General features: G+C 38.3%; 1 protein-coding gene across 7 annotated transcripts in view; it reads right to left on the bottom strand.

The window, feature by feature from the left end:
- Positions 1-24,513, bottom strand: part of cspg5a (chondroitin sulfate proteoglycan 5a) — a 65,130-nt gene that overhangs the window by 32,206 nt on the left and 8,411 nt on the right. For all 7 annotated transcript variants that reach the window (XM_041988427.1, XM_041988429.1, XM_041988431.1 and 4 more), the window contains exon 2: positions 9,967-10,948. In XM_041988427.1, coding sequence (XP_041844361.1) covers positions 9,967-10,948 — 982 coding nt within the window. The remainder of the gene's footprint in view (positions 1-9,966; positions 10,949-24,513) is intronic.

Genomic DNA, 24,513 nt, shown 5'->3' with positions numbered 1-24,513 from the left:
GGTTTGAGAAGTGCAAAGGGATTTCAAAGCATGACAGCATAGTCAGTATTCTCCATTTGGCATTAGAAGAATTTAAACCTTGATAGTCAGGTTTGGATACTTTTAGACATTTGTAGGGTGAAGTCGCTCTTTTACTTGGGTTTATTCCAAGTGACAAAGCATGAAAAGAACCATTTCAAGCCTCTTCGAACGAATGATCCTGTATTTCTTTACAAACTCACAAACAGCATCTTGTGATGCTGAATGAAATGAAAAACACTGCATTTAGAGTCTAATAATGCAAAGCTGCAAGAAAGCATTTTTGGTAAACTCATCTCTGCTTTTGACATCTAGTTAGTAAAATATAAACACCTATTTTGGCTCATTTTTCTTTGCCTGTCACATTTCCACATTGTTTTCTGCAGATTGTCTACCTCTGTGCTAAGTTTCATCATTCCAGCTGATAAACTGTATACACAATGAGGCTTGTTAAAGCTGAAAATGACTCATTAAGCAGAGATCTACATATCTGAATGCAACCACAACCTAATTGCATAAATCTCAGCATCCCAGGAGAGCAGCCACATCTCCATAAACTAAAACCCAATTACTGATGTGAAGATGTATCCAGTGTTTCACTTTACTACCAGCATCACATTCAGGATGTGTTCAGTGGATACAGCTCAGTTTGACTTTGACAGGAATCTAGTAAATCAGCTCAAAAGATGCTCAGTTTGCTCTCAAGAGGCAGACACATAGATTCATCTTAATTCACTCGAACAATTAAATTAAAGTGGATCATGGCTGCAGGGGTCCGTATCTGTTTACAGTCCATAATACATTTTTTATGAGGTTTGGTAGATGGACCAGCTTCAGAGCCAGGTCCTCTCAGCATTCATGTCGACAATGTTATGCCCTGAATTCATTTGATTCCACTTAAATCACCACATTTAGCAGATTTTCTGAGAGTGATTAAATCAATTAATTCAGTATACTGATAGCTGATCTTGTCTGACCAATTTCACAGTCTTTTATATAAAATGACTCCTATAAAACCATTAACTTTCACAATAAAAACATATTTACCACAAAATCACTTCTTAGTGATGCAGCTTTGGTTAAATTGTATACTACAGCTGGTAATTCTCACTCAGTCACTTCATAGCCTATTGAAAACTGCTTTGAAAAGAAATTACCATACTTACGCCTACTTATGAAGCCAATAGTTACCAGCCATCAAATTGGACCAAGTCTTTAAAATGTATACATCCTCGAAGTTGACAGTTTAGTGATGCTTCAGGTCCACATATGATTAAACAAGTCATTTTAAAGTAGAACTATGTAACATTCGGACTTTAAAAATATGTCTTTGTGACTGTTTTTGATGACATGGTATTGAACATTTCTGGAGACGCCGTTGTACAGCAGCATCCTGAGAGTGAGAAACAGCAGTTCACTTCCGGGACATTGTGTCACTTTACAGCTGAGTTTTGCTTTAAACACCATGTCACATGCCAGCAACTGGATATCAACACACCAACTGTTTTAAACGCACACTGTGACCGATTTATCAAAGAAACACAAGAGGCCATTATTGGAAGAAAAGAGGAAAAGAAAGGGAGAAAAGGGCAGAGCCGGAGATAGGACTACAGTCAACTTCGGATTGACTTTTACTTGCTGGTAAGAGCTCATAGGAGAGGGTTCAGGGTGGATGCCAAATTAGCCGTTGTAAGGGGGTGCCTCACTGAAGAAAGCGCTTCTTTGACTTCCTCAAGTACATTATTTAATTGCATGTAGAGAAGTCTTTTCAGATTTTTACCGAGGGACAGCATCTAAGAAAAAGGGTTTTACTCTGAGAAAGGCCAGAGTGGGTGCACAACTGCAGTCTACTTTGACCCTTTTGCATCAAACTAGAATGACAATGACATGTCAGGAAGGTTGCAGGCTTTAGTTTTTAAACATGCCAGCACAGTAGGTACAAACACTGCTTTTAGAGACATCTATACATAAAAAAATATCATTTTTTTGGACAGATGTTTTGAACCCTGGCGTTGGGGGTTGTTGAGGTAAAAGTGATTATAAATGGACAAAAGGGTAGAGCTAGGGATTGATACAAGCCAGATTGGACAAAAGTTAATAGGGTTAAAGCCAAATGTTGATTTGAGTCCCTGTAGGTTGAGTATTTTATAAGAGTAGTGGAGAATTACTCTTGGTCTGTTGGACCAAGGGGTTTTTAGGACCTTATTCAATGGGATTGCACCAAACACACTGATTTTAATTTGAAGATGTGACAATACCCATTTTTTATACACAGTTTATGATATTAAAACATTTATTTCTCTTGATCTTTTATTTTTTATGCAACAGTACATACAATAACAAATCTCATATAACTGCTTAATAAACTCATAAAACCCTGCAGCTTTAAACAGTTAAATAAATTTCCCTTCAATGGAGCAGATATGAGATCTAAAGATTCTCTGAAAATGTTGTATTTGCCAGAAAATAGAAAAAAATTGTATTGATAAATTTAATGGAGATAATTTTCTTTTGACAAAAAAAGTAAAAAGCAACGAACATGTTTACAGGTACTTGAAAATGACAGAATCAGAATCAGAGAGAGCCCGTAGACCGACCCATCAGAGCACACCCATATACAGTAAAGCTACATAAAAACCTGACAACCGTGTCTTTGCATGTATAACTGTGTGTACCCATCTTTGTGAATTCAGCAGTCAAAACTTCCTTAATGTACAGCAACATGAACAAAGCCAAAAACTAATAATGTGTATGTATGTATGTGTGTGGGGGTGTGTGTGTCTGTGTGTGTTTGTGTGCGTGTGTCAGTGATTAAATATGTCCACCAGATTTCTTTTGGCAAAAACAAGCTGTCTGTGTGTGACTGTTTCTTATTCCAAACCTTCGTAGCAGCCATAAATCCCACCCGTGTTTGACCTCTGGCCTCCTTCCATCACCCCACGCTCTTTGACTTTTATGTGATCTCTAATACGCCCATAATCCAGAGTATAGATTTGTTTGTATGTGTTCTCGTCTTGAGATTTTATTTATGTGTTTTGTGTTTGAATCTAAAATGGATGCAAACTGCTTCTTTTAATTACATCAAGCTGCACGGCACACACACACACACACACAGTCACACATCCCCACACACACCAGTAAATTGACCTGGCTCGGCTCAGTCGTTTCCATACTGGCAAGCATTATAAGATTCTGACTCATTCTCTCACTCAATTTCTTCTCCACCTCCTCTTTTTTTCACTGTCCACTTCTCACTCTGTTTCTCTCTCTCTCTTTCATTTCCTGCTGATAATATCTTGCGTTCTTTTTTTCTGATCACTCTTTCAGTCTCTATTAAATTCTCTTGCTTTCTTTCCTTTTCCATGGCTCTTTGTCTTGATCATAAACAGAAAGGTTGTACACTCTCTGACACACTCATGCTTTCCCTACTTCAGTTTTCCCATCTCTCTCTCCGAATATGGTCCTCAGTCCTGCAGCTCCAGAGAAGGAAGCAATTTATGATACTAAGACTGTCAGATCGGTCGGAGGGACAAGGGAGCCGGCGCCGGAGATGCCGAAGATACCTTAAACCTGGAGATCACATCATTGTTATGGTTGCTAGGACTGAGTTGAAAAATTCTTTTTTTTCTGATGCTGTTTAAATTTTTCTTGTTTTTATTTTAAAAATTTCAACTTATGTATTCATTTTATTTTACATATAAAATTGGCCAGTTTAATTTAGCAATCTCCTACCTGCATAAAGCTGGGAGAATATCGTAAAAACAAGTGCCAAAAAATAAGCTATTTAAGCTAAAATATACTGACATATAGTCCACTGTACCATTTTAAAACACTGAATTCTTTCAGTGGTGCAATTCTCTTAGCAGCCTTAATATTTTATGAACAATCTCAGATGGAAACTCTTCTTGTTTATTTTGGTTTTTCAGCTTTGCTCTTCCTCAGAAAGACAGAAGTCAAACTGGACAAAGATGTGCCTGCTGGTGGAGTGAAACTTCAAGCTGCACTTCTGAACTTTGGCAGATTTTTGTGCTTTGGTGCCACCTTGCTAAGGCTAATTCAGCATCCGTCTTGCATCCTTTCTCTTCTCCCAGCTCTGTCTTATCTTTGCTCTGTCACTTTCTCACCGTATTTCCTTTGTTTTCTCCAATAATGTCCTCCTACTTTTCTTTGACAAATCAGCTATGGTGCATGTTCAAAATAGCTAGCGTGTTGATATCCAGTTGCTGGTGTGTGGCATTGTGCTGCAAAGCAAAGTGTAGCTGTAGCGTGATGCTCTGGGCTGGGAAAGTACTATATATATATATATATATATATATATATATATATATATATATATAAGTTAAGATGTAATGAGTCTGAGAAATTGAACATTGAAACCATGTATTCAGATGCAGAGGATTTAGAGTGTATAAAATTGATGAAGCGCCCCCAGAAACACACTCTGCCCTGAGCAGGTGATGTTCAGTAAGAGATTTGTTCATCTGTGACTAAAAGCATGTGCTTTGAGGGGATGTTAATGTAAAAAGAGTTTGCAATGATTTCTTTGTTGAGTCCCTTATAGCAGGGTGTATTTAATGTCAGTTTTCATAAAAATATATGAATAAGATATAACTAAATGAATTCTTTTTGTCATTCTGCTGCAGTTCAAGCAAAATTCCCCCTTCCATCTTCTTTAAGTGTAGGTAAGAGGACAGCTTTAAGATGGTGAAACAGATTTCTGGGATCTGAAATCAGTTACATTGAGAAATATGAGCTTCCCAGCTCCACTGGTACATGTCTGTACAAGAGAGTTACGACGGGCTGGTCTGAGGTCAGTAAACAGCACTTGAAAGGGTCGTGTGTTAAACTGCAGAGGCCTTAAGGTCCAAACATTCATCCTGCTTTAATTGAATTGGCCTCATATATGAAGCAGCTTCAGTTCGTCTGTATGCGCTAACATACACTGAAATCTACACCCAGCACTCATATAAACTCACATTTTCACATGTGCATGCAAATGCGGTCAAAAGTATAATCATACACACACGCATGCACACAGAGGAACATATTGGTCCTCATCTGTGCCAGCGTTCCATTGACCCATATTGTACTCTTGCCCAGCAGTCAAATGCCTCTCAGTATCTCTCTGACTCACTCTCAGGAGGTTCATCACTGCTACTATCTGCTGACTGAAGCCAAAAATTCTGCCCTAAATATCTGGATCATGTTGTCCACTTTGTAAGAGTTCTGCAGCATCCCTGTCTTAGCATTGCTCCATTTCCCTCGCAGTCAGAAACACTTAAAATCTGTTGCACCGATGCAACAGTGATCATTATTTCAGCTTCCTGCTCAGTCATTTACTCCACTGACTACTTCCGTTCTAAATTACTCTATGTTAATGAAGCATAGACATTGTTTGTTTCTAAAATAGTTAGGTGTGAATCTGGAGGGTTTTTCTTGGATTTTATACTAAAGTAATTTTCAAATTACAATTAAAATGCCCACATTTCCATGATAATAATATGGTCTCCTTTTTCATTCAAAATGGAGGAGTAGGCTCAAATTGAAGGGCAACAGGAGGGATTGGACCTAAATGGATGAAAGTGTAAGGTTAAATCTTTATCTTTTGTTGGAGAAAGTGATTCAAACTAACTGTTTTTTGGTATGGTCTATGACTGAGATGTCCAAAGGGGGGTCCTCAAGGGTGGCTGTCCTGCAGGTTTTCAATGTTGCCCTGCTCCAACACACTTGACTCAAATTAAATGGATCCAACAGTCTATGAAGTTCTGCACAATGACTCATTAGTTTGAGTCAGGTGTGTTGGAGATGGGAGACATTGAAAACCTGTGGGACTGTGGCCCTCGAGGCCCAGAGCTGGACACCCCTGGACAATGTGGCGGTTCTGCTATATTCGGTTAGTATAATGCCAGTTTAAAACTGCGACACTGCGGAATTTCAGCTGGCAGTAGATTAATTTATTCTGAGCTAGCGGAGTGCTATTTCTAAACATCTCCAGTCAAAAAAAAGAAGTCCCTCCTCCTTCTAGACCAAAAAAAAAAAAAAAAAAAAAAAAAAAAGCCCAGAAAAGCATTCTGCATAAAATCATTGAAATTTTATATTTGAACCAAACAAGAACTCCCCCAGTCATGGGCATTCCTAAATCTTTTTTTCAGGTAATGGCACAATGCATAAATCTTGAAGAATAACAACAAATTTAATCTTTTTCATCACGACCATTGTGGCCAGATTGTGGTGCAGCCCACTTGTTGGGTATGGCGGATGTAAGAAGAAAGATCATATTCAAATATTTTATCATCACTTTTTATTTTAAAAGTGGTTTAAAATAAAATATAAAATCTATCAATGTTAAACTGGTAGATGTACAGCACTTCAAATGGTGTATTTCAAATAATAATCTAAAAAAATGAATGATGTGTGGCAGTGTGGGGGAGGTAAGCTTAGATCAGGGTCATGACCACAACAAGGGATACAAGCTATGAGCCCACAGAGCAGACGGCGGAGATGTGATGTGGTGGTCCTCTCTGAGATGGGGGTTGTCCAAGGACACAAATCACTGACCTTGTTCCTTTGGTGCAGGTTAATTTGATATATCTGTATGTTTTCTGAGATAGTAAAAATCCTTTTCTATTTATTTTATGAGCTCAGTGAAAGAAGTGGCTGATATTGTGTGTTTGATTGAATGCAATTAATAGTGAAGGCGAACTGAGTCATTTTAATTGTTTTTCCCATCAGGCCCAGTCATGAGTTTGATAGCTGCTGTGCATAAATCTACATGTTAATCTGTCCAGCTGCTCACTAACTGGAAGAATATCCTCACTGATTGGTTGGTTTATCCGTTTTATGGCCAGATAAACTGACATGGAAAAATCAGTGCAAGATCTGATGCGCTAAGAGCTCAACACAGCTGTCTAATTTAATTTTTATACATGCTTCTGTTTTAGTTGTGCTCATGTTATACTTTCAACAGTAGCTTGAGCTATTTTACATTGTATAAAACCTCCTTTTTCATAGATGAGTTCCAATAAACGGTACTTGTGGAAAATGTTTTATATATCGCTATTCTCAAAGACCGATGCTGCACGTTTAGAATTTAACATTTTCAACCATCTTCACCACACAGATCTATCACTAACAGCACCAGTAAAGCTGAATTTCTACTGTGATCATTTAAATTTCATCTGCAGTCACTAGTGATGGCCTGTTTTGACTTTAGTGATCCTGACATATGATATTTAAATTCACACTGACAACATACCGCAAGCTGTCCTGACAGTGCTGACCTTCATGAGACCAAAGCCTCCCAAAATTAGAAATGCAGACTTCAAAAGCAGCTTATTGGCTATGGTGTCATCCACTTTTATTTAAGCTCTTCTGCTGAAAAACAAACAGCTCATGAAAATAATGGTCACTTGAAAACAAGAGCAGATGGTATGAATTTGTCTTTTGTATAAACCGTTAAAACTTGTTGCTCTACAAGGGCTAAGCTTACAAATGTGCTGACTGAGAGCATCAAAAAAAAAAAAAAAAGGGTTTCTCTTTATTTTGAAAAATCTTTGAAGGTATAATAAGTGCTGTCAACTGGCACGCAGTGTATTTTACCTTCCTGGAAAGCTCAGCTCTGACCCTGACTCTTTGGGCTCAGCTGGAGCTTGACTGACTCTTGATAATCAAATATAAATTTTCTAAAGCAGTCTTTATCAGAGCACTGACAGATAATAATTGTAACTATTGGTTTCTACATGACAGTATTCTATTTCTTTAATATCCCAGTGAATATATATTTTAGACATCATCACCTCAACAGTTATCACCCTTCCCCCATCTACAGTCTTTAATCCTGAACCAGCACAGGCGCGCTCTGTCAACTTTTAGATGGCTGGTGGCTCATATAAAGCTGCATCTACTCAGTGGCTTACACCATATTTTCAAAAATGATTCTCTTAATCCCTTTCACTTTTGACCTCCACCTAGATTCATCACTACAGCGACCTTATTGGACCAAGTCCTGAGATGAGGCATTAGTTCAGTTTGTGGTGGATGCCTGGAAGGGAGGACACACAGTAATGGCATAGAACTGTTGGTGGGTATGACAGATATGAAAATGGCATTGATTTATAGCTCATAATGTGTATGTGTGTATCTGTGTTTGTCCCACTTTATCAAACATATGTAAGGTTTGTTTATGGGTTTACTTATAAATCATTTACATGTGTCTGTGTGCAGTCCCAAAAAAAAAAACTCATTTCAGCTAAAAATGTGGAAAATAAGGAGGCATTCTCTAATAAAAACCTGCTTGTAAATAATCAGTTTCTGTTTGCACTGAGCTTTATTCTCTTGGTTCAAACTAGAAAGTAGAACAAGCTTCATGGAACAACAGTTAGACCATTCATTAGATTACTAATTCTTCTTTTTTATTATTTTGAATTCACACACTGGTCTGACAGCCTCATTATAACAATCTTATTTTCATTTCTCTGATTTCAACATTTTGGTAGTTTTATCTAAGTATTTTGGATCTAAGAGTCAACATTTCTGACTTATCCTAAAATTTATGACTTACAATCTCAAAAATGTATTATTCTTTTTTCAGACTGAGAATTTAAAATATTTTAAGTATTTCTACCTTGGTATCTTCAACTTTTTGACTCTTTATCTAAAAATTCTGACTTAGTATCTAAGTTTTTTGTGATTAAAATGTTTGATTTAGTGCCTTAAGATTTCTGGTGTAGTAAGACAGGAGGAAAGACCTGATGCATAAATTATGCTGGAAATTGTTTGTTCTTTCTTTTTACAAAAACATGCTAAAAGTGGAAGGCAACATACTGTACAAGTAGCACATTGGAAAATGAGGCAGTAACTCTTAGTAGCACACATACTCACTCATTTGCACACAGGCAGTAAAAACTCCAAAATCTTTGCTGATATTTCACACACTCTTACCCACTGATCTTACTTGGAGACTGGGTGAAAATCTTGACCCTTTATTTCTTGCAGAGAATCAGAAGTGAGTGTTCTGGAGATTTGTATTGTCACATGCAAATGCTTTGGAGCATCTCTAGAACACTCCAGGACTTTGGTGAGTGTGCAAAAGTGGCTTTACTCAGAGATACACCTCAAAGAGACACAAAAGCCTCATTTCCACCAATGGGTCTGGGGCGGTACAGGAAGGTTTGGTTCAGTAAACCCTGATCTCTGTTGTGTTTCCACAGGAACCACACCTTTACCTGGTAGGTGGTGTATTGGCTGAATAGCAATATATGCATCAGCTACATGATAGCCTGATGTCATATTAATGCAGCGCCTTCCTTCTAACAAAGAAAAAACAAAATGATGGACATCTAGCTGTTTGTGTTCTTTCTTCTTGGCATGTGACTGTAACCCCCCCCCAAAAAAAAGGCCACTGTGCATGTAAACATGGAGCTCTTCCCACTTTCTTTTTATTGCTGAGTTGCACGGGAAGAGATGATTCTTTCGACTGTGTCAAGTTCCTTTTTGGGTCAGATTGGGACCCAGAAACAGAAAGATCCCAAACAGTAGGACAGCTTGGGTTGGACTCCTAGTTTTTGTTCATGGAGATGCAAAAAAAAATGTGTACTGATCTGTACCATACCAAACCAGATGCATTGTTGGAAACAGGGCTAAACTGGTTATTTGCAGGATTAATCAAAAAGTTAAATATAAATTTACATAAAAATTTCACCCAATGTGTACAATGGCTACTTTTTGATGTGAATCAGATATTTTTTTTCTTTGTGTTTGTGTGTGTTGTAAATCAGCATGCAAGTAAATAGTTAGAATTATTATTTAACTATCCAGTGCAGGTTGTCCTTTGACATATTAAAGAATCTGTAAAATAAACTAGTGGGGGCTTGTTTTGTGTATGCTGAGGACACTATGCTGTGTAATTATGTCACTACTGTTACTGAACTAATTGATTGTGTGTCTTACCTGCAGAAAATCTCTTCGCCATCCAGTTGGTAACACTGTCCTCCATTAAGACAATAATTGGGCTGCATGTCGCAGGCTGAGCGACAGCTTCCATTAATCAACTGGTAGCCCACGCGGCATCCGTTGGGTGAGAGGGCTGGAGGTGCCGCTGCAGGGGCGTTTGGTACTGGAGCTCCCACACCTGGATAAAATGCTCCAGGAATGAAGGAGCCTGAACTTGGGACCTGGGGCTTGGAGCGAACAGACCCAGCAGCATCTCGTAGGTCTTCATCACTCTCATAAGCATCAGTTGTGGTGCTGTAGGTGTATTCATCAGCAGTGGGGGACACGCCATCTTCGTAGGGTGTAAGGTAGTCATAGTTTTCCGGCATTGCCCAGGAAGTGGCATCACCGCCCTGCAGCTCATGGGCCAAAGATGAAGGAGAGGGAGGAGCCAAGTCGAGGTTACGACCACGAGATGAAGGGTCAAAGAAGTCCACATGGAGGACGTCAACGTTTGAGGGGTTTGTTGGGGCCGAGGGCCGGGCAGTAGTGGTGGTGAAAAGGTGGTCCAGATCAAACACAGCTGTATCTTTGGCATGAATCCAAGGTGGGTCAGTATGTGGCAGACGGTCCTCCTCCTCATCCACTTCCTCTTCTCCCTCCATGACTTCCTCTTTACGTGGGTTGCTGGGCAACAGATGCTCTGTCTCAGCCGAATCAGGGCTGAGCTGGGGCGGAGCTGACACACTCACTTCCTCCACCGTGGGAACCACCGTTTCACCAAACATGCCGCTGCTTTGATCATCTTCCTCACCGGCACGTGGGATACGGCCCGCCCTCGGGGTCACAGTGGTTATCTGATCAGAAGCAGCATTGTTGTTCATTCTAGTTACCGTGGCGATGACCTCATTTACCTTGACTGGATCTTCCTCCTTGATAAGTGGGGAGGTGATATTGACTGTGCTTTCTGGATCAGTCACATTGGTCCCAGTAACATTTCCTGCAAATAAACAGAAATAGTACTTTAGCATAAAGTTTGTTTTATAGTTCTCAAATAAAGTTAAGATTTCTTACAGTGCATGGTTGCATCATCAAGTGAAGCTTCTATTAGGTCCAAAAAAAAAAAAAAAACCCGCAATCAGACACATACATTCAGCTTTTGAGAGCAATCAGCAATTAGCCCAACATGAAAGAACTCTGCAGAAGTTACATTTTCATCAACTCTGGCTCAAGCCAGCATCAATGACAACACAAAACCTCTGTGCACTTATTAATTTTCACAAATGCTACTGCTTCTGAGCAACACTATTCGGCACAGCTTATTGTTCCTTTTATTAAAATATGTTCATATTGTCCATAATGTCTCCCGAGCCTACAGAGGCTCTGAAACTGTCAACATCTTGCAGACAAAAACAAAGATTGATCAAGTTTGGAGACAATAATCAGTGTCTAAGACTGCTCACTCTCAGTCCTGCTGTGTCCACAGCAACTTGTAATTGTTGCCTAACATAGTCTGTGGGGTAATTAGGCCATATTAACAACGGTTTGACAATATGAAGACCAACAAACTTTTCTACAACTTTAAAGGAAACCAAAGTAGAAAAACATAGCAGTGATGGAAATGCAGTAAAAGAGGTGAAAATGGATTCACTCAAGGACAGTTTGTACTGATCACCTTTGCAAAAGCTTTCAGGCCTCAGTATGCTAGAGTGCAGAGCTTGTTTAGCAGATGTTGACAGCTGAAAAACAGATGCTTTGCACTGCAACAACTGCATCATCAGCATGGATTGAGAAACTGCTGAAATGATGCCTGAAACACTATAGTATCAATAAAATGAAAAGAAACTATAAAGTTTTATCTGGGACTGAAATCTGAAATTAACCGTTCAACAGTCACACAGTTTTTGGTTCTTTAATCAACTAAAACCAAAATATTTAAAGTTGACATATGCTGGTTATCTGTTTTTTTTTTTTTTTAATTGAGCACTTCACCTACATATTGCACATATTTCCCAAAAAAGTGGTGTTAAATCCAAAGAAAATAATAGAAAACCAACAAGTCTCTTGTCATAGACCACCCACTGATTAAATTGACTTAACTGCACTTCATTTCAATGTGACCCCAACCAAAAGGTTTAATACTGCTAGCCACTATTAGACCTTTAAAAACAAATTTAAGCAATTGTATCTTTGAAAGAAACTCAGAAAATTACTTGTCTTAGCAGTTGTCTTATTTGGGTGTTAGTTATTATAATTTGGCGACTTTGGTGGATGTAGCAAGGTACTAGAAGTAGAAAGTAGATTACTCTGAGAGGTTAATATGAAAATGTGAGGGTTCTCAGGCAACGAAAATGCTTATTGGATATGATTCCTATAGTAATCATATTAATTTATATATTAAAGATAATTACTGTAAATCCACAGAAAGTGCAAGTGAAATTGAATTTAAAATATGCATCATGCTTATTATATTGGGTTCTGGTATGACAATTTAATTTCTGAAAATCAATCAAAGCAGGAGCAAAAATGAATAGTTGTTTATTGTTGAAACAAAGGGGACTAATCAGTGAACAAACTACAACTAATATTTTTTTCCCCAAGTTTTTCTTTCTTTCATTTTTTTTATACAAAGATCTGCATGGACAGGTCTCTCGTGTCTCACCTCCTCATTTTCTTCACCCCTCTTGAAAACCTCCATTCAGAGAGAATAAAACATGCATACAGCCTCAAACTGCAGAAAAAGTATGTACAGCCAGTGACAAAGAAAAACAAAATAAAACAAATTAATCCTTAAACCACCCAGACATCTGAGCAGTTAAAATGAAATATTTAAGGATCAAGGGGTGAAAAACAACAGTGCAATTTAAACTCAACCTGCATCTTTATTTATTTACTCATTCTTGGTGAAGGTTAATGTAGTAGTATCTTAGCAAATATGTCCACCACTAAATTAGATATGAAGAACAACCTTGATAGGATGAAAACAGTAAATATCAGCTAAGAAAAACAGAAAAAAAATGTAGGACCTGCTGTCATTTGACTATAAACACCATGTGGTTGAGTTTACTCATTCCTCAAACACCTCCAGCCCCAGCCTCACTACTCTACAGCAGTGCTCCACCACCACAGAGCTTCTTCACGTGCTAAACTCTTTAGCATTACAGGATGAACAAAGTGAGCTCAAGGAGTCTGGTGGGTGAAACAAATTAAAATGAGACACGATTGGCTGTAAACTCATCCTCTGATCGATTACTTCATCTGAGGTGACTCACTGAGTCATGGAAAAAGCTGCTTTTGAGTTGCTCCCCCTTTTGGATTAAAAGAATAATTCACTAATGTACTTAAATGACGAGTAGCTGGGATTAGGGATTTAAAGGGCTGGAGGGGGGAGGGATTTGGGGGTACATTGTAGTGGGGGAGGTAATGGTCTTCAGGAAGACTCAGACAAAACAATATCTCAGCAGTTGTAAGAAAGCTGTAACCTAAACATATAAAAATGAGGAGACTGGTAATCATCTTGTCCAATCAAATGAGACCAGGAGTGATTTTACCCACAATAAGAAAATATCTCTATAAATAACAAAACTAATCTCATCTGTTTTAATGTATATTATTTAATCTTTCATTTAACTATCATCTTATAAGAAGCTTGAACCAGAACACGTCTAAATTGATTCCAGTCAGCTAAACCTGAACTTAGAAGATGTCTATTCACACTCCTGTTGACTGACTCAAGTACTGATACCAATCTAAGATATTGTAATGCTTTTTCCCCAATAAGTCAATCACAGACACTCTTCATGCTACAAATATCTGTCACCCGTTCTCCACCTTACTCTTGCTGATTAACACTGAGACCCAAGCTAAACTTAAATTCAGTGTCATAAACTTCTCATGAGAATTCTAAACCAGACTCTCAACAGAAATTAAATGTACTCATTTAATCCACGTTCTGCTGTTCACTCTGTCTGCAAGTGATTGATGTTAATTTGGCTGCTGAAAATTTACAAATTTTCCCTGTAACATATTCTCATAAAAAATCTGATAAAGATTTTATTTCAGCTCTTCATGCTGTAACAAGTGTGAGACTTATTTCCATGTTTCCCTCTGTATAGTGGAAAGAATAATGGCTGCTACGTGAAATTAGCTACAACAAGGTTCGAAGATTGTCTTTATTAACCAGCAAAGATAAGCACTAAAGTTTAAATGGCCATATACATGCTCTCCTCAGACAACCAAAAGGGCTCTGACCATCCAGGACATGAATCAAGAACATCTAAAGGTTATCCAAGAGTGTCTGGTACAGGGGCTTTAGCCCTGTGGGTTAAGTAGCTTGAGCTTCCTTTTCACAAATGGAATCAGATTTCATTAGATTGGTATTTGAGGTGTCTAGGGGCCAAGTTGTCATGTTATTTGAGCCTTTTCTAACCATTCTTTTCAAGGCCCACTGTAGTCCTGAGTGGGGAGTCTGCTACTGTAGGAAGTCAAACACACCATCACTGGCTAGAAGATAAATATGAAATATAATATTTTAATTACACTCATGCTGAGTAAGAAAAAAAAAATCAAAGTTCACAATCAAAAGTTGGAGGAGTGGTGGAGAAATAAAACATAACACTTTCAAATAGAAAATATGTGTTTATATTTTAATTTATATTATATTTATTTTTAGCTAAATGACAAGCTTCTCCTCCATTATCTAACCTGGCACAATGACAAGATCCACAACAATGATGATCAAACACTTGCTTGTAAATGACTACATTTTCCACCACCTTTTACACTAATGAAGGGCAATGATGACAGTAAAAGACAGATTGTCACAGTGACGGTTTTCAAGTTTCAAATGAATTGAATTACTGCTAATTATAACAAGGATAATAAATGTCCCAAATTTATCTGCAGAGAAATCAACTTTACTGATCTGATTTACTGGTTAAACAAACAAAAACATCTGGCTACAATATTCCTCATACAATTATAGAAAATACAAATGTATTTATCTGCAAACAGTCAAGTCAGAGGATGGGGGTAAAATTTTCCACCATGATTCCCTGTAGTGAATAGTAAATGCACTCTTGGTCCTGTAAGAAGCTTTACTTGCTAGCCTCCTACTAATGGCATATGTGGGATATCTCTGAGGATCTATTCGGACGGCTGTTAAGCTCAGACCACAAGCCTCTGGGAATTTAATCTTCAAATAACTCCTCAACTCTAAGAGAGTCTCCATTTACATAGCTGATTATTTACAACCTCCACCAAGCGACCACGTTTTATGACTATGATGTAATGTCTAATTTCACGACAAACTGAGAAAAAAACAGGAAACTTGCATAGCTTACTGAGACTCACCTGCTATAGTTTCATTTATAAAATATTTTTTCCCATAAAAACTATGATTGCATAAAATATGAAGAATGTGTGAAACATGAGTCAAATATGCTCCCAGTCTGATAACCATGCAAAATTTCATATCTATTCAGACCAATATGGTGGACCTTCTGTTTCAGGGAAGATGTTGCATATTTCAGCAAGACAATGCCTCACAGCAAGCTGCCTCTGTTACAACAGAATAATTGAGAGGTCAGATGCAGGACTGACCTCGTGTCAGGCATCATGAAACAAAGATTATGACAAAGAGAATCCGGTAATGTGCAGCTATATGAAAATAGGACAACATTCCAGGAACTGGCCTCCTCAGATAGAAAATGTTTAGCAGGTGCTACATGATGTAACACATGACCTTGTCTCAGCTTTTTAAGGCACATTGCTGCCTATGCAATATTTTTCATGAAACAGTAAAACATGTTTCACTTTTAACATTTAAAATTTTCTGTGTTTTATTTTGAATAAAATATTGGTTTATAAGATTAGCAAAGCTGCTTTCTCTTTCTGTTTTTTTACATAGCATCCTGATTTTAAGGCATCAAGTATGACAGATGGTTGTATGAGATAGTTATCATCAGTAATAATGAAAATATTTTATTTTGTTTTGCGCAACTGTTTTCATGTGGAAAGCTGCATGGGTCCATTCCCAACTATGTGAGTTGAGCATCACATACAAAAAAAAGCTGGATCATAAAGTTCTGCAGTGTGTGCAAGTCATTACATTCCTGCAAATAAAAAACAAATCTCCAAATAAAGCTATTTATACATAGAGATGTGTTTTCTCTCTATCATGATCAGATGAGAGGCTGACACCCCAGGCACAAAGCACTTGACAGGTGGAAACCTTGAGCTTATTGAGGATTTTGTTTTCATTGCAACAACATCAAACGGCATCTTTGAGGTTGTCCTTGGGCTAATCCTTTCAGCAGTCCTACAGTCCAGTGCTGTTTAACCCATCAACTGAGCAGCCAGGCAATGATATGCAAAAACAACACTCTGTGTGTGTCTCTCTGCCTTTCTCTCTAACACACACACAAAAATATGCCCTAGCAGAATTTTATTCACTGCACATGTGTTTGATATCTTTCACACAATTAGGATTAAAGACCAAAAATTTGTCTTTGATGCACCCCAAACTAAAGTAACCTTTGATAACCACATACACCTGATGGCAATACACTCACTCTTCAATAAATGTCCTAGCTTCTCCTCCTCTTCCTCCTGTTGCTTCAACAAGCCTGAAACAAGTGCAGTAGAGGCTGGAAAGCAAACAGCAATAACTGCCACAAACCCAGAGATAATAACAGAGGGTGATGAGGAGAGGTCATCAGTGACAGGAAAAAGTAGCACGTAATGATGAAAACTAAAAAAGAGAAAATGTGAGAGAGATGGCAGCACATAATGTGAGTGATGGGAAAATAGATCAAAGAAAGAAAGGAGAGGAGACTTCTTGATCTCCAAAAGACATCAGGACACTCTAGAGACCTTCTATCTCCTATTTTTTGTTGACTGTTCAGTCTTGTGCTGGTTTGTTTTTTTTTATAGTCAGTGATATTACATTGATAATGAAAGCAGCTGCATGCCTGCGTTTTGCACACAAACATGCTTCAGTGTACAGTTAAAATACTACAATCAGTGGCTGTGCACTCGAAACCTTTTCAGCATTTTCCATTCAGATTTTTCTACTTTATTGCTACAGAAAATGCAAAAACCTTGATATCCAGCATTTATGTATAATAACAGTGTTCGGTGGTGTTCGTTAATGAAGCAACTTGCTTGCTTCTTATGCCATCATTGTAGCTGCTGTTCAAATACATGCTGTTTGCTTTTCTGCCCCTCCACTTCTCCAACATCCACCTGTAGGCTCTGAGAGGTTTTCCCATCACTCTAAAATGAAACTGAGAAAAATGTGTGCATAATGAGAAATGGGTTCAGAGCCTGACACAAACAATGTCAATCATATTCACATATAAACATATGTGTGAGTTGTCTTACTGAACTTTAATATATATTTAGAGTTTGGTGTTTCCATGATGCATTTACTGTTCTGCAGGATTTCTCAGGAATGAAAAACAACAGGTAAGGAGATGGGTTGCTGATATCACGACAGTATTCTCTTTCTTGTCTATGAACTGCAAAGGAGGTCTGTTCTTGGATTGGAGTAGTTTGTTCATTTTTACCCAATCAGCAGACACATTTAGGTCTAATTTTGGTCAAGTTTAGCACTTATGACTCAGTCAAACCACAAGCAAGTGTTGTGTGGTCTGGGGACAGCCCAAATGTCCAAACTTGGGTTAAGGCAACTATTTTAGGGGCCAGATGTGGCCTAAATGTATGATCTGTGGCTTACTTTGGGTAGCCACACTTACCCAGAGTCAATCCTGTTTTCTAGGCCAAATGTAGGCTTTAAGAAAACAACAAATATGACCAAATTTTAGGTCAAACATTGTTTCCATCAGTCAGTCTCTACGAATGTCAGCTTAAATCAGCAGATATTTACCATTTTACCAGTTTCTACATCTTATTCTGTGTGATTCTGAAAGCCCAACAGAAAAGCAGAACTATGAAAGAGTTCAGCACTTTTACCTGGTGGGACAGGGTTTTGTTAAGTTTTAACCAACAGTGACTGCAGTCGAGGCAACTGCTTAACATGACAGCTGATCCTTGTATTTGCTCCCTTTTTGTCAGAGCAGCTTCTTTTTCTGAAGCTTGAATTTTATAAGTGAACTCTTTCTAAATTATTATCCATGTTATAAAATGATGGCCATTAGTATCAATGACAGATTTAATTGGATGGCTTTAAATTTGCATCATGCAGCTTAAATTCTTCTCTTGTTTTCATGTCAGTTTATATCCTTGGATGTTGTGCTGGCAGAATGGATTTATCAGAATGTGTCAAGTACAAAAATGTGTAAAGATTTTGTTACCATTTGCAACACAGAGCACAGACTATCAGAGCTCAGGTGGTCCATTTTTCTAGACCCAGGTACTGCCAGTCTGCCAGAATCCTCACAGTACATCACTGGACTGAGCTGAGCTCCAATGTTGTGCAGTTGCCTCCTTTTCAAAGTCTCGTTAGGCTAATTGGATTAACGAAGAAAAAACCCTATGATGGGCATCTTTTTAAGTTTGGTCTTATGATAAACAAAAGCTTTAGTGAACAAGAACTTTTAGTATATTTTAGTAAATGCGGGTAAAATCCAAACAAAAGCACAATAATGGAAATAGATGAGAGAACTGTGGCCTTAGAAAAAAAAATAGCCATCTTTTATACAATAACCAGCCACAGAATAACATGTTTCAGAAACAAAAAAGGCAACATAAAGTTGCAGTTTCAGTTAATACACTAAGATAATTAACAGAAAGCTGATTTTTTGTCTGCTTCAGGCAGGTTTGGAAAAGCCTCTGGCTGAATGGCACCAACATTTCAAAAGGGAGACAAGGCATTTTGTCCCATTTGAACTTCATCTACTCCTTGGTAATTAAAAAATATTACAATCCTTATTTTTACCGTTTCTCAAATGTAAGGATATGCTGTATATCTTTGTCTCATCTAGATATTTCGGATGATTGAGTTTGTTAATGAAATCTGAGGGACTGAAATTGGACAAATCCAGGTAAAAATTGAGGTACTGATTACATAAAGCTTTCACCATCTTCAGGTCGGTATTGTTTAAGGCAACACAGACTTCAAAAGCAGCAGTAAGAACAGTAAGCAGTATTTACAGACTGTCAGAGCATCAGCAATCTGCATGTAAATAAGTTGAGATACAACAATGTCATGTTGTCAAGACTCTACAGCTACCTACCAAACAGCCCTTTACATGGCACCGATCATTCAAGTGCTGTTTCAAAGATAAAAAAAAATAAATAAAAATTACCTTGGATTTTAAGCTAAAACTGGAAGAGAACCCAAAATAAAATTCACAATAAGATAAATTATCTTCAAGCATCTGAGTTTTTTGGCAAAAAACTAAAATTTAAAGAATTGGTACTGAATTTATACTAAATTTGCCATGTTCTAAAATCATACTTTACTTAAAATTAGAACTACAAGCCCATAGTTGCACCAAAAATGACCACTGTCTTCAATCCCAATTAGAGCCATAGACCTGGCAGACTACATCTTTGCTAGTTGGGTCAGGACCAGTGGATTCAGGGTTTTGGAAACAGTCTAGGTCCGTGACTGACCAATTTAAATCCAAACAAGGCAAAGCCAACAGAATAAAAGAGTCTTTGTTTTTCCCTCCCACTTTAAATGAGGAGATGGGACAGCATTACATAAGTATATTCCTCCCTCTGTCTGTTCATGATGGTTTTTGTTTATATGTGTGTTTGTTGTCTCTCTGCCAGCACAACCCACTGGTATTTGGGGTGATTTCCAGCTCCTCTGGTGAGGTGCGGATGGTCATAATGAGGACGGCTTGGCGTGTGTGTGTGTGTGTGTGCATGTGTGTCAGACTGACTATGGGGATGATGGCGCCTCAAGGCCAAATGCTGTTAGCCAGCGCTGGCGTGCCGCTGACCCCCAGGTCTCGCCTTTTGTTTAACCCGGATCATTTTGGAGAGCCACTAAACCACCCACAGACCTGGGGCACACTGATTGGCCCTGACAGACTTTAAAGAGGAACCTGATTGGTTGTGACAATTCAGGTCCTCTAGCCAGTTTAGTGACCCAGACTGGAAAGAGGGGTGAAAGGTTGAACAGTGGACAACAAACAAAACCTTCCAGGCTCATGTTGAAACACTGAATGGCAAAACCTTTTTACATAAAACATCATAATGTGTGATATTTTTTCGGCTTATAGCATCATTTTTTTCATCATGGATGTATCAAGACTGACTCCAACATCTGGATTTGTTGTGATGAAAAACAAATTTTGTTAAAAACAAGTTCACATCACAGTTTAAAGGTGTAAAATTTAGAAATTAGAGTGGAAGGTGCAACGTGTCTAATGATAGTTATTCATTAATTATACAGATCAGTACCTCAGGTAGGAGTAAACTTTTGCATTCATACGTTTACAGTATTACAGTGCAGCGTAAAAGACTTGGGCCAACCTGTTTTGCCTCTATGTTGACTGCTTTTTCACTCCGTTCGGTCCAGTCAGGAATTGCTTTTGTTTTTTCTTTTTGTTAACACTGACGTATAAATTATTGAACCTATAGGTATCCCACTCAAAGGATTAACCAATGTGCAAAAAAAAAATGTATCTCAAAGCATTTAAAGCAAAAAAAAGCGGCAAAGATCAGTTTACAGACCTAAAATTCCATTTTTGGACCAACATAGTGATTCCCAAAGAGCTGCCACACAAGTTGGAAAATTTGTGATTATTTCCAGTTAACACCATATAAACACCAAACAGCGCATAGCTTATAGTAGGACCTACAGCTCTACTTGTCAACATGGTGACGCCACATGAAAAAAGTTTAATATACATTAAAATATTGTCATGTGCTGGTAATGGAAATTGAGCCCCAAAATGATGGGAAACCGTGTTGGTCCATGTTTCTCTCATAACCGTCTTGATGGTGAGCTTGGACAAAATGCACACAGGATGGAAATGAGGGAGATGATTTTACAAATGTGTTTAAACATGGTCCAACTGAGCTCAACATAAGCAAGACAGACAAAGCTGAATGAGCTAGATGAAGGCCACTTTACCTCACTCTAATTGATTTGAGACCTTATCTAGACCTCAAGAGAAATAGACACACATTCCTCATCTTTTTTCCTGTTCACACACTCACTCTAATTAATAGGAGAAAAGGCCTCTATCTTTACTCAACGCTGCTCATTAACACTAATATGAAGCAGAAATGTACAGGTCTGCATTTGGCAGCTGCTCCCACTCTTCCACTTTTCCTCTTTCTCTTAAACATCCCTTTCCCCTCATTTTTCCTGCCTTTCTATCTTTTCATGTCTCTTCATCTCCACGCTTAAACATTTCATCAGTATCATCCTATCTGCTTTCTCATTTATACAATTCCTTCTTGTTTTCTGCTTTTTTTCCCCTCCCGTTTTTCCTCCCTTTAGCGCTTGTTCTCAGTGTCTGGCCTTTTTCTCCTACCATCACACAAATCCTTTTATTTCTGACTCCACAGGTGGTGGGATGGAGGAAGGATGTGTAGCCATGGAAACGGTGTTAGCCTCACTAGAGTTGATGCAGCACTTCAAAGCCAATAAGATCTGCAATCACACACGCAACATATTGTGCTCATCTTTGAAGAAATGGGGTTTTATGACGCTGAAAAATGCGCTATTATCTGCATGTGTGTGTGAACATGTGCACACATGCATGCATATGATCAATAAGATATGCACACAAGCCTTTACTTCTCAAGGTGTATTTATGTAAGTGCATGTGTACGCTATGTCTGCATCCTCATTTACACATCATGTTCTCCTATCCTGGTTTATAACAACCAGTCGATTAACGATGTGTAAAATGTGTCCAACCTGATGTTAAAGTATTTCTGAACCTGAAACAGAATCCTCATGAACAGAAACATTTTATTTCTTTTTAACATTTTTGTCCTTGTTTTCAGTTTCTAAACTACCACAGCCAGCAACCTCTTGCAGCACATAGCTGGTATTGGAGGAAATCAAATCAATTTGGTCTTCCTTAAAGGGGAGAAAATTAGAATTGTTTTAGCTGAACTATGTAGAGACGTAGCTTTTGCAATATATATCAATAACTTTATTTAACACAGTACTTCAGCAGTGCATGTAGTCACATTACCAAATAAACTCACACAAAAGGGATGGGTTTTAATTTGATGCATAATCTGCACACTATCACCTAGCCTGAATAACTTAAAGATAACAGCTATTTCTCAACTTTCCCACTCCATGTTTTTTTTTTCTTTTTCACCATTAATTAGTGCAATATAGTAGCAAATAATTCACAATCAACAGCTAGTTGACAACAACTACACACATAACTGTAACTGCAATTAAACTTTCACAAGAAAGAAGCTAGAGGTCTTCATCTCCTCGGTAATATTAACTACTGAACCCGTTCATCAGTCGTTTTAACAACGTGATCTTGTGGTTAGAGCAATATGAAATATTGTTATGAGTAAGCTAATTATGAGTTGTTTGTCATTTTTACCACTCTATGTTCAGTCTAACTTTGCAGGTGTGGTGAGTATTTAGCTCAGACTGTGGCTCTCACTGGTATGTTGGGATGAACATTAGAATAATGTCAGTCATGAATGTGTAACTGTTACAAGCCCATACCTGAAAAGGATAAGCTTGACTGACAAGCAAGCAGAAGATTGAGTTTTGCACATTAGATTTTACAGGGACCAATGGAAAGAAGGGACTTTTCTTCTTACTTGCATGTAAAGACGCATGTTAAAGAAAGAGAATATATATACAGAGAGAGCACACACATGTAAAAAAAACAGCACCACACAAATTTAACATGTCAAGTTATCTAATCATCCGTCTTTCTGCTGGATTGCTGCCATGACAGGTGTGTATGTGATTCTTTTAACAGAGGGGTGTGATGGGCGGACTGAATGCTAATGTGACAGTCTGCAGTAGAAGGGCGAGCATGTGCAGCCAGACAAGAAGAGGAAAGCTTGTGCACGAGTATGAACTCGATGACTCGCTTCACCAAGGACACACTGACATGCAAACACACACACAGAGTAAGTCTAGCACCTACATAACTCATTAAAAACTAGCATTTGAGGGCACATAGACAGTTGAAGCAGCCATGAAACACACACACTGACACAGACAGGCAGGTGCTAGCCTACATGCAAACCAAAAAGATGTTTTATTTATTTAGCCTCTTACATATACTTTCACCTTTGTTCTTACACACACATATACTTATTGCCCACATGAACACAGAAACATGTAAATTACTGTTCAAGGGCATCCAGAGTTTGAGAACAAGCCAGCTCAGCATTGTTAAAAAGCCCACACACTGCATCATATTTGAGTCAGGACGGAAATGAACAGCCGTTGCTGTTAGCAGTGCTCATGAAAGTTTGTCAGGGTTGTTTTATGACCTTCTCCTAACACAATAAAAAAAACTTCTGGAGGATCACTGCCAAGGACGACCATTGCAAGCACTTGTCATACCTGTGAGTCAGAGAGGTACCAAAGAACACCTGCACGCTGACAAGGTTGATAGCATAGAGGAGGAACAAAGGTGCTGAAGGACGCTTATTCAATAAGTTGGGGACACAAGTTAGTTTTAAAAGAATCACAAGAATTTTGTTTCATCTGCACCACACGCTATGCAAGTAGTGACAAACAGCAGTGCCAATTTCCTCCACATCACTGAACTGTCACACATGAAGTCATCCCCGTGATGTCTGCAAAACTGTCATTTTTTCCCTCATATAAGGCTTAGTTTTGTGCAACAAACTTGTCCCCTTACTTGTAAAGATTAAATAAACTGCTGTCAATGAGCTTGAATCACTGGAGAAATGTCAGATGTGGGTGGTAATTTACAGATGCAGAACAAGGAACAATTAGTGTAGGTGGATAATTTGCTCACTGAGTGTCTGAAGGTTTTGTTAAAAAAAGACTGTTGCACAGGTAAGAGGCTCATTCAAATGAGACTGCACTAGGAATAAATATTTTACTGGTGGCCCAATGCAGCTCCAATGACACTTTGGAAGATATTGATGTTTGGAGAAAATATGCAGGGTGACCTGTATAATGTGTCAAATGAATTGCCTTCCAACTTTCAAACTATCTGCAGATATTTTATTAATGAAAACTATATCTGACTGCTATCACATCTAGAAATGTTGCAGCACAGACATGTTGGTTTTCAACATGTTTGTACTGTGTTACGGTGTTACGTAGCCATCCACTACATTTACCGCAGTTCAATTAAATTTACACCAGGCCTCTGAAAAATAACCCAGGAGCCTCAATTTATTTGGCTTTAAAATGATAAACAATTTAGTCTCCAACATAATTTGTAATTTAAAATATTCAGAATGCAAATTAGACACCTTCGAAGCTTGTTTATCTCAGGTAATGTCTGTCTGAAGAGCTAGCAGCTCACAACAATCACATAGGAAGTTTGTTACTTTCCTATATGAGGACCAACAGATGCACTGTGGAGCGTCATGATATGCGCAGACAGCCACAGCTGGTCTGGTCAAGCCTGGTCCACCTGTATATGCTAATGTTGGCCTACA

Source organism: Melanotaenia boesemani, chromosome 6, assembly GCF_017639745.1.
Source record: "Melanotaenia boesemani isolate fMelBoe1 chromosome 6, fMelBoe1.pri, whole genome shotgun sequence".
NCBI classification, from domain to species: domain Eukaryota; kingdom Metazoa; phylum Chordata; class Actinopteri; order Atheriniformes; family Melanotaeniidae; genus Melanotaenia; species Melanotaenia boesemani.
This window is presented reverse-complemented; position numbering and strand designations above follow the sequence as displayed.